Source organism: Canis lupus, chromosome 20, assembly GCF_011100685.1.
Source record: "Canis lupus familiaris isolate Mischka breed German Shepherd chromosome 20, alternate assembly UU_Cfam_GSD_1.0, whole genome shotgun sequence".
In the NCBI taxonomy this organism is placed as follows: Eukaryota; Metazoa; Chordata; class Mammalia; order Carnivora; family Canidae; genus Canis; species Canis lupus.
In genome coordinates this window covers 41,806,683-41,817,154 of record NC_049241.1, presented here as the reverse complement: position 1 = coordinate 41,817,154, position 10,472 = coordinate 41,806,683, and the positions used below count along the sequence as shown (strand labels likewise).

Genomic DNA, 10,472 nt, shown 5'->3' with positions numbered 1-10,472 from the left:
AGCCTGATGTGGGACTCAATCCCGGGTCTCCAGGATCACACCCTGGGCCGAAGGCGGCACCAAACCACTGAGCACCCAGGCGTCCCTCATTAGATCTTAATAACCACTTTCTCAAGTGACTTGTACACATAATTTTCAAATATTCTACCAAGTCTGTGTTATTTTGGGGGAAAAATAGCTAATGTTACTGGTTATCAGTGGGATAAGTAACACAAGAGTATGACTTGAGGAGTGATGAATTGCTCCCTTTGACAAAAACTAAAAAACATGAAAAGTTAAAATTAAACAATAGATCTGAAATTTCCTCAATCCCTGCAGAGCAGTGTTATTTACTTTTAGAATCAGTGTTTTATTTGCATACAACAAAAATGTACCCAGTTTAAGGGAAGGCCCCTGGCGTCCACTCCTGGGTGATCTTGGCTGATGGCCTGTGTGGCATCTCTGGGACGCTAGGGCAAGAGCTCACGTCTGAGGGAGGCTGCAAGTTGCCAAGGCCCCATCTTGCCTGGCAGTAAGAACACTCTCTACCCTTCTCACCACAGAAAACCAGGAGGAAGCGAGCCGGTGACCCGAGTGGGGAGCCTGCCCCTGGTTTCTGTGAGGCTCAGTCAGCGAGTGAGGACTCCAGAGTCAGGCTCCATTCCCTGCAGCCTGTTCTACAGCCTTGAGCATGCTGCCCAGCCTCCTGAAGCTGGTTTTCCGACTGGACTGAAGGGCAAACCTCTCTGCAGGATGCAGTGGATGAGACAGTCCACTACGAGGAAGCCACGACATGAGGACTCTCCTCACGGCAGCCATGATTATCCACAGTGTCCCCCGGAGGCCTGCCAACTGTCTCCTAGCTGGTACAATCATACCCACTCTGGCTGTGAAAGGCGACAGCAAAAATGGGCGGTTGAGGCTGAAGCGGATGTAATGAAAGGCTCCTGGGACCACTTTCACCCTGTTTCAGCCCGTCCCTCTCCACAGAGGCCAGGTTGCAGGTCCTTCTGTGCTTTCTAACAGGGCCCAGGGGAGCGAAGGCATGCCATCACAGCACCCTTCCTCTGCCCCGTGTCACAGTGGGGCTGCCGGTCCAGGCTGAGATGCCACATCAAAGGTGTACAGGTCCACTGCTGCTGGATGCTTTATCTTTCATGTCTGAAAACACTCGAAGGTCACCACGTTTGCTTCTCAATCAGGTCACAGAATAGCAGGAGACATTCCTTTGGCAAAAAAGGACACACTCTTGTCCTGTATCTTATACTGGTAAGTGAGGCTCCGGTCCCGATGGGCTGCAGGCTGTGATGGTGTCCTCCAGAGGATCTTCAGCTACGGGACAAGAGGAATGAAAGGGAAGCAGCCCCCAAGTCCCTGCCTCCTCCACAACCTGCGACCGAGGCCTCCAGAGGTCCCAGTCAGGTGCCATGCAGCCATGGGACCCACTTCTAAAACAAAGCTTATTACCAGCTAACTACAACTACAGAGATCACTCCCCTTCATTACAGGAGTGACATCACAGAAATTGTGAAAGAGAAAGAGAAAGAAAAGTCGCCATTCAGAGAAAAACCACTAAGGTATTCTTATGTGTTCCCTTTTGGTCTTTTTTTCTATGCATGGTTTTGTTGGCTACACTGATTTTGAAAATCAACTCATTAGAGTCAGTACATTCACTTATTTTATACTCATCTGTCTGAATGCGAGGCTTGCTAGAATGCTTAGGGGGACTGGCCTCAGAGGCAGCCCAAGCTGCTGGGCAAAACCCTCTCCTCATGCTGTGCACACACACACCACTGATACGGCTTTCCTGGGCTTGCCCATATTTGTTCTCTGTTCTATACCTGCCCGTGAATGACTCCGGGCCAAAACTCCCACCCGTGCCTCATGGGTCAAGAGTGGTCAATGTCAAGCTAACCTGGAAGCTGTGACAGAGGCTTTGGGGGATGATTCTGAAAGAGAAGGTCCAGGAGGCAGAGAACCATGGCAGCCCTCCGGAGGGCTAGAACCTGACCTCCCTCCCAAGGCAGGACCCTTGGCTTCTGCCTGAGTTCTCAAACATTCTGGTCAGAGGCAACAGAGGGGGTGACAGCCACCCCAACTATGGGTATGGTTCCCCCCAGGTTTGTGTTTTAAAAGAAGCAGCACTAACTTCTTATTCATAGCCTGCTGAGGTCCCACAGAAGCATCCTTCCATTCTGACAGCAGGGTCCCAGCATTCTGCTCTAGATGGCTGTCTCCTTTTTAGAGAGTTCCGCTTTGGTCGCATATGGGGTCACCATGGAAAACATGCACTAGTACCTGAGGCTAGTGCCCTCGGGAGCAGACTCTGCCTTGCATTCACACAACTCCTGAGGCTGCCCTAGCACCTGAAGAACACCCCAACCAGACAACCCCTGGGGCCCAACACGATCCCACATACAGTCTCAGCTCAGGCGCAGGGTGAGGAGCTGATGCCCAGTAAGCCCCTGTGTACCTGCCCATGCACGTCCCTGCAGAAGCCAGTAGCCAGACCCTCGGCCCTCAGAATCAGATGGCTCTGGTGACTAAGGCCATTCAAAAGGATGTCGTTCTCCTCGTCCTCAGCGTCTCCACTGTCGTGTACCAGGGCCACTATGTTTCCCTACAACAGAGAAATCAAAATGCAAATTCAATCCCCCCAGCAGGGCCATCAAGGGAGCACTGGGCTTGCAGCATCTTCACTCCCCTGCATGTCTTTGCCCAGATCAGCCTCCATGCTGCTGCTGCTGCTGCTGCAATCATTCCCTCCGTGGGAAGGACCATTGCCTGTGCTCCAGGTCCCTAATTCCAGCCTCACCAGCACATCCAACCTACACTGCCAGCTCAATCCCTCTTAAACCAGGCTTGGCTTGGCCTATGGTCCTCCATGTCAGCCCAAGTGCCACCTTTCTGCCAGGCTCCTGGTCATCTGGTCAGCTGCTCCTGAGTGCTCGGCATGAGCCAGACCCCACAGCATGGAGAAGAGGGGATTGGTGTGGGCCCCAGAGACAACACAGGGAAGAGGTATCCTATCTGGCCCAGAGAGGGTCAAGGAGGTGGGCACACATGAGCCAAGTCAACAGGGCCAGTAGGAGTTAACCAACCAGAACTGGAGGGAAGTCCGAGCTGTTGAAGGGGATACCCTAAATAGCAGTAAGTCCTTTCAAAGGAAGACTGTCCAGTTGTTAAAAACAATGTGGCAGATCTGTGTGTTGTTTCAGGCAAAGGACGCCAAAATATACTATGTTATGAAATGGCATGGCAGTGACATGAAAAATGCAGAGACACAAACATACTTAAAACAGGTTCACAATTGCACAGACTCTCTCGAAGAATATACATGTTGGGAAAGAGACAATTACTTTTTACTAAAGTCCTCCTCACACTCTTTACTTTTTTAACTATAAGAAACATTTTTACAAAACAAGGGTGGCAGTGGGTCACAAAGCAAGTTAAGCTGCAGGCATTGTGCCTGCCTCAGTGTGGCTGCTCAAGCCATCCACGACTGTTCCATTCCCTCTTCCTCCCATTCTCTCCATGTCACCTGGCTCCCAGCCCTGTGATTATGGCCATACGGCCCTGGAAGTTCTCCTGAACCCAACTGTCAGGCAAGTCTTTGCACACAGGAGGTGCTCAACACATATTGCTGGGTATATGCACCCCTGGCTGACTCCACTAGTTCATCCCGACTGCTGGCCAGCACCCCAGCCTGACCACACGGGGCACCACCACATGCTGAAGAGTGGTCACTGTGGGCCAGATGCCGTGCGGATGTGTTGCAAGCTGCATGTCACTAAACTCTTACAGTTGGGTTCCTGTGAGGCAAGCACAACAGCCATTCCTGTTTTATAGGTGGGTCTACCACCATTGTTTAACTCTCTGTTTTAGCAAAATGCCCATTTCTGCCACATAATTTGACAATAAAGGTTATGTCCTATACTTGCATCGCATCTCACGTTTTTTTTTAAAGCAGTTTACATCTCAACTGATCAACACACAGGCAGAGTGATAATGACTTATCCCAAGACATAAGGGAGTGTGTGCAGAGCTAGGACTGGTACAGTACCACACACGACTGGCCACTTCAAGACAGTACTGGTCAACCTTTTAAGGGCTTTATTTTTTTGCAGTGGCAAGTAGGGGAGTGGAGGATGGGAGACCAAAAGATTTTGGGCCTACCAGAGTAAACCCAAACCCTCACGCAAATAAACAAGAAAGATCACTGCAAGCCAGGGAGGTATGGACCCCTCTGGGCCCATGAGGCCACAAGCAGGAGCACAGAGAGCAAGCCAATCCATACCTTTTGTTCCCAGCACACAGCAGCTCTGCAGTAGTGAATGAAGTCCAACACAGCCACCGCCCCCATGCCCAGGCTCAGCAGCACACTGAGGTCATCCACCAGCAGCACCGGGCACCTCCACGCAGCCTGCCCATCGTCCGCGGGCTTCAGAGCCTCTCGTACAAACTCATACAGGGGCTGCAGGTTCCCAGCATCAGCCTCCCTGGAACATCAGGCAAGGATCACTCTCTACAAATGTTTATCTGGGACCAAGCAACACCACAGGAAAAGGGCGGGGCAGAGGAGAGGGAAGGCAAAGAACTGGATCACAGTCCTCAGCCAAAGGGGCTCCTAATCTGGTTGGAAAGAAAAAGGAATGCATGCATACATGAGCAAACTGCGCTTCAAACACTCCTTGAGGCCTACGAGGTACAAAGCACTGTGCTAGAAACTGGGGGACACAAAAGCAGTCAGTCTCCTGGATTCTCAAGTAACACCACACAGCCCCTCTCTGAGGGAGAGCCTCAGATCTCAGGGCATCAGAAGATTAACCTGGATTGGGCCGGCAGGAGAAGCCTTCCCGGGAGCTCATAATGTGTACAAAAAGCTAAACAGCAATTCATGTGACCTGTCGGTGACGGGCCAAGGTCTGAGGCTGTTTGTGTACCTAACAGATTCCACCTGTTTCTGAACAAGATGGCCCAGCTACCTCCACCTCCCCAGTGACTACCCCTGGCAGTCACTTCCCAGCAAAAGAGCTCAGAAAGCACCAGAGTACAGGGCCTAGGCACAGGCTCACACTCCACATCCGAGCACCGCTAACAGCGAAGACAACCCCCACAACCTGGGGGTGAGGTATAACCAGGCCCATCATTCAGACAAAGACACCCAGATTCAGAAACAGAATAGGCTGTATGTGAGATCACACAAAGTCAGGGCACAAGACCTTCTGACTCTACATGGCCTTCAGGCTGCTGCATAAGGCTGAGTCTAAGAGAGGGGGCGGTGGGGAGACTTCCCGTATGGACTCCTTTGTGGTGGAGGAAGAACACCAGTCAGGTGAGGAGTATGCACAGAGCTATGTTTGTGGCTGACACTCTTCAAGGACAAGAAACAGGAAAACCAATCTCAAAATAGCAAACCCAGGGGTCAACAAACTTGTTCTTAAAGGGCAACAGTAGTATTTTGGGCTTGTGGGCCATATGGTCTCTGTCCCAACTACCCAACTCTGTTGGTTGGAGAGCTAGAGAGCCAGGGACAATATGCAAATATGTGAATGCAGCTATTCCAATAAAGCTTTATTTACAAAAGCAGGTAGCTGGCCCATGGCCCATACTCTGCTGAACCCTGTATCAAGCCGAAAAACAGAATAAAAGTGTGTGCTAGGGTTCTGAGCCAGGGTTGGGAAAAACATTCTCTTCTGCTATACTCCCAGCAAATAATGCTTTCCGTAGCATCTGGGTCAGCCATATAGAGCCATACAAAGCCAAGGGCTTTCTGATAAAGCTGCAACACCAGGGAAGTGTCTGCCAACTGAAGCCAGCTGCGTCCCCAATATAGTTGGGGGAAGAATCACATGGCAAGCCCAGTATGGGCCCACCTACCAGGTGTGCACTTCTGAGCAGGGCTGCAGGCTGGCTGACCTGAGGAACTGCAGGGGGTGTGGCTCCGCCTGAGCCCGGAAGAAGACATCCACGGAAGACTTGAGACCCTCCAGGAACACAAGCTGCCCACATTCCCGTGCTGCAGTCAGGCTGACACCCTAAACAACACAGAGGAGAGTGAATCACCATGTCCCGCAGGGGAACCCATCGTAGAGGTCAGACTCCAGCTCACAAAAGAGGACAGGACACATTCTAAACCCTGCAAATGTGCACCTGTCCACCTTCGGATGGGGCCTATGACTTCTTTCCACTGGATGTTCCCAACTCACAATCCCCACTGTGCTCAGGTGTGCCTTTACATTTGTCACTTGGCAAAAAAAACTGACACCTTGCTCACATGTTCATTTTCATGACCGCTGAATACTTGCTTTTAATTTGCAATAGTGTCATAAAGCTTCCTTTTTAAGTGTACGTATTTAAACGTTATGTACATTTAGACACAGTAATAATGACAACAAAACAATGGGAAAATGACCAAGGTCTGAAAAATGCTGTTGCAGAAGGGCCAGATCTTGGCTTTGAATTTCACAAACCCTCTTGTGTGCCCATCAGTGGCACAGGACCTCAGACCTGCTCTGAGGCTTTCAATAACATAACTCATAGATCATAACTGCCAAACTGCCTGTATTACACGAAGATCTTATCGCCAGCAAGTTCTTGTTTTCTTTCCTCTTCTCTGAGGAGGCACTCTCATGAGAGCTAAGCAAAATGAATTCTTGATGCACTAGTTCAGAGGTGGGCAAAGTTTCTCTGCAAAGGGCAAGACAGGCTTTGCAGGCCATACAGTCTATGCTGTAATTAACTCAATTCGGTAGAGTGACAGCAGCCGCACACAATTCATACACAAATGGATATGGCTATGGTTTGTCAACCCCTGCTCTAGACTTTTGTTTTAAGTTTTTTTATTTTTAAAATTATCTCTACCTCAAATATAGGGCTCGGGCTCAAACTCATGACCCCAAGATTAAGAATCACATGCTCTTTGGACTGAGCCAGCCAGGTGCCCCTAGACCAGAACTTAATATGGCTCTTCATGAACTACCTGATTAAGAAGCTCTTGTGTCACTCGATTAAAAAGGCAGATCCCTGAGTGCCACTCTACAACTCCAGAACCAGAAGCTTTGCAGGCAGGGCCCAGGAATCTGCATTTCGACAAAGATGGATACAATTTAAATATGCAACCCAGGGCAGCCCGGGTGGCTCAGCGGTTTAGGTCATAGGTCATAGGTCATGGGTGATGGCCTAGGTTAAGTAGGAAGGTTCAACACCCTCTTGGCCATCTTATTCTTGCCCACCTGCATCTGACAAGATGAAGGGCAGACAAATATGAAGTAAGGAACGAGTGACAAAAGCAGCTCCCCCCACATTTGGGTCCTAAGCCCTAAACTTAGGGAGACAGTAGGAGGCATTCAACTTGGTGGAAGACCAAGCTGTGATCTCCAGCTCAGGAGGACTGAGAATAAAGCGCACACTGAGGAGAAAATCTTAACTGGTCCAGAGTCAGTAGAGCTGCATTTGATTAAACAGATCTGGTTCTATAAACTCTAAATTAATAAAACAGGTAGAGATGCTGCCTTAGCCCTTCAGATAAGGGGTTCAGCACCATGATTTCCTCAGTGGCTCTCCTGCTAAGTTCTCTATAATCCAAACACATGAGCCCAGCCTTGGCCCCACTCACAGCTGCATGACCCACATACTCAGAGACTGCACTGAGGAGGTCTTCAATATTTACCAACTTCTGTCCCACGATATTGTAGTGACTGAAGGACTGGATGAGTGCCACAAAACAGACTTTACAGTTAGCTAGAAAACAAAACAGATTTTTGATGAAGTCTTTGCTTATAATCAGTCTCATAGAATCCATACTTCTGGAAACAAAAGCATTGAGGCAGGTCTAGACAGATGCAAGGGGCCTTGCAACCTGACACAACCAATCTGATCTTAAGATGCACTTTTTTCTTATATAATAATTATATCTTATTTCATTGACCCTAAGATGTACTTCTGTTATGTGTATTGCTAGATATTGTACTTTGTTCTATTGTAAGTAAATTGTGGTTTTTTAAAAATATTTTTCGGGCAGCCCTGGTGGCACAGTGGTTTAGCGCCGCCTGCAGCCCAGGGCATGATCCTGGAGACCCTGGATCGAGTCCCGTGTCATGCTCTCTGCATAGAGCCTGCTTCTCCCTCTGCCTGTGTCTCTGCCCATCTCTCTCTCTCTCTCTCTCTCTCTGTGTCTCTATGAATAAATAAAATCTTTAAAAAAATAAAAAATGGGATCCCTGGGTGGCGCAGCAGTTTGGCGCCTGCCTTTGGCCCAGGGCACGATCCTGGAGACCCGGGATCGAATCCCACGTCGGGCTCCCGGTGCATGGAGCCTGCTTCTCCCTCTGCCTGTGTCTCTGCCCATCTCTCTCTCTCTCTCTCTCTCTCTCTCTCTGTCTCTATGAATAAATAAATAAAATCTTTAAAAGAATAAAAAATGGGATCCCTGGGTGGCGCAGCGGTTTGGCCTGCCTTTGGCCCAGGGCGCGATCCTGGAGACCTGGGATCGAATCCCACGTCGGGCTCCCGGTGCTTGGAGCCTGCTTCTCCCTCTGCCTGTGTCTCTGCCTCTCTCTCTGTGTCTCTCATAAATAAATAAATAAAATCTTTGAAAAATATACTATTTCCATTGCCTTTTGCCTTAGGTTTCTTTTTACAGCATCAATGAGTCTTATACCTTTGAGGTAGAAGGAGAGAAAGTGGTGCACAAGGAAGCTGCCATCTGTCTTAGCATCACAGAGTAGAGTCAGTTTCCCCTACAAGAACACAAAAAGGTGAATTAGACTCCCTGGAAAGAGGTATCTACACACACAGACACACACACACACACACACACACACACACACACAGATTACCAAAAAGAAGAAAGTAAGTCAAAACTCTGGAAAAACCAACAATTAAAGTGATTGCTATTAAGTCACTTACAAAAAAAAAAAAAAAAAAAAGTCACTTACAAGCAGCAAGCCTATCTCAGCTTCCAGTTTCCCAAGACAAAGAATAAAATGCCTCTCTTCCTCATTCACTTTGGTAACTCAGGGATCAGTCTTGGGAGAACTAGATCCTGAACAAAAGAAGCTTTTACCATCAGAATCCAACAAAAATCACAGCCTGCCAAGATTGGAATGGACCTTCAAAAAAACTAATCTGATCCAACTTCTTTCCTATTTCTAATTCTGATACCAATTCTGTCCAACAGAGTGGGGGAGAAGGGAGTGGCATTAGTTGACAGAGACCTCCAGTGACAAGGTTCTCACCCCAATGGCCCTGGACACTGCTTCAGGCAGAGCTCTAATCATGCAAAGTCCTGGAAAGACCCCTAGAGATGGTCTCCACAGTGGCTGGCTGCCCTGCTCTTGCCACCTCCAGTTCCTTGTCAGTGATAGGGGAGGTCGGGATCAAGTGGTACCAAGTAACACTTTCGTGTTCTGACTTTTTTTCACTTATAGAACATGAAGGATTGGACTATCAGAACTTGAGGGTCATCTCCAGTGCCGTCATTTCCTGGTGCTCACTCTGATCCTCCATTACTTCACTACTCTGGCCCTGGGGTGAGCACTTTGGAGGTGCCAGTACTAACCAGCAAGGTCGCCAGTGCCACCTGCTGGCTTGGGGAACTGAAATCCACAGGGTCTATTAAAAACTGTTATTTGCGGGATCCCTGGGTGGCGCAGCGGTTTGGCGCCTGCCTTTGGCCCAGGGCGCGATCCTGGAGACCCGGGATTGAATCCCACGTCGGGCTCCCGGTGCATGGAGCCTGCTTCTCCCTCTGCCTGTGTCTCTGCCTCTCTCTCTCTCTCTCTCTATCATAAATAAATAAAAATAAATTTAAAAAAAATTTAAAATGTGAAAAATCTCGGGATGCCCCGGACTGCGGGAAGGAGGGTGGAAGAAACAAAGTGGCTGTTGTGCCCAAGGCCGACTTGATCCAAGCCGACGTTGACCCATTGAAGACTACGAAGAGGAAGAGGAGGAAGAGTGTTCACTCCCGCCCCTCAGGCAACCTGCTCTGGGCGCCGGGACGCCCACCCCAGGGAGGACCCACAGGGCACCCCAGTACACGTCTGGGAACAGTCGACCGTTTCCCGGGCACTTTCAAGAGTATGCCAGCGCCGAGCCCAGTTCCCGGGGCGGCCCTTCCCGGGACTACAATTCCCAGGCGCCCCCCCGTGTCCACCGACGTCGCGTCCTTCCCACGGTACACATGTGCTTCATCCGGGGATGTGGTCTTCCGCCACGCTCCGGGACCCGCCCCCCCTTCCCACCGCGCGACGTCCTACCTGCTCCGCCCTGTCAGGGGTGGTGTTGAGAAGGTTATTGAGTTCCGGGAACATTCCGGGCGGCGGGCACTAGCGTCCCGAAGCGGGACCACGGAGATCGAGGAGCTACACGCCACTCGGACCCGCGCGGGGGAAGCGCGCACGCGCAACGCCACTTCCAGGCGCCGCCGCAGCCAATCAGGCGGGCGCCTGGACCCGGCCGCGGCCGGCGCACGCGCGAGAGCGCGCACC

The 10,472-nt window shown here is 50.2% G+C and overlaps 1 protein-coding gene across 2 annotated transcripts; it reads right to left on the bottom strand.

The window, feature by feature from the left end:
* Nucleotides 1-300: 300 nt before the first annotated feature.
* Nucleotides 301-10,410, bottom strand: ELP6 (elongator acetyltransferase complex subunit 6). 2 transcript variants are annotated; one of them, XM_038566610.1, is made up of 7 exons: nt 10,242-10,410; nt 8,642-8,720; nt 7,652-7,722; nt 5,860-6,017; nt 4,277-4,478; nt 2,453-2,599; nt 301-1,311 (listed from the first exon to the last, which is right to left on the bottom strand). In XM_038566610.1, the coding sequence occupies exons 1-7, from the start codon at nt 10,293-10,295 to the stop codon at nt 1,183-1,185; spliced, it is 840 nt and encodes a 279-aa protein (XP_038422538.1). In that variant the 5' UTR covers nt 10,296-10,410; the 3' UTR covers nt 301-1,182. The 2 variants fall into 2 exon arrangements, with proteins under 2 accessions (XP_038422538.1, XP_038422539.1); XM_038566611.1 differs by having other exon boundaries at nt 5,899-6,017.
* Nucleotides 10,411-10,472: the final 62 nt, after the last annotated feature.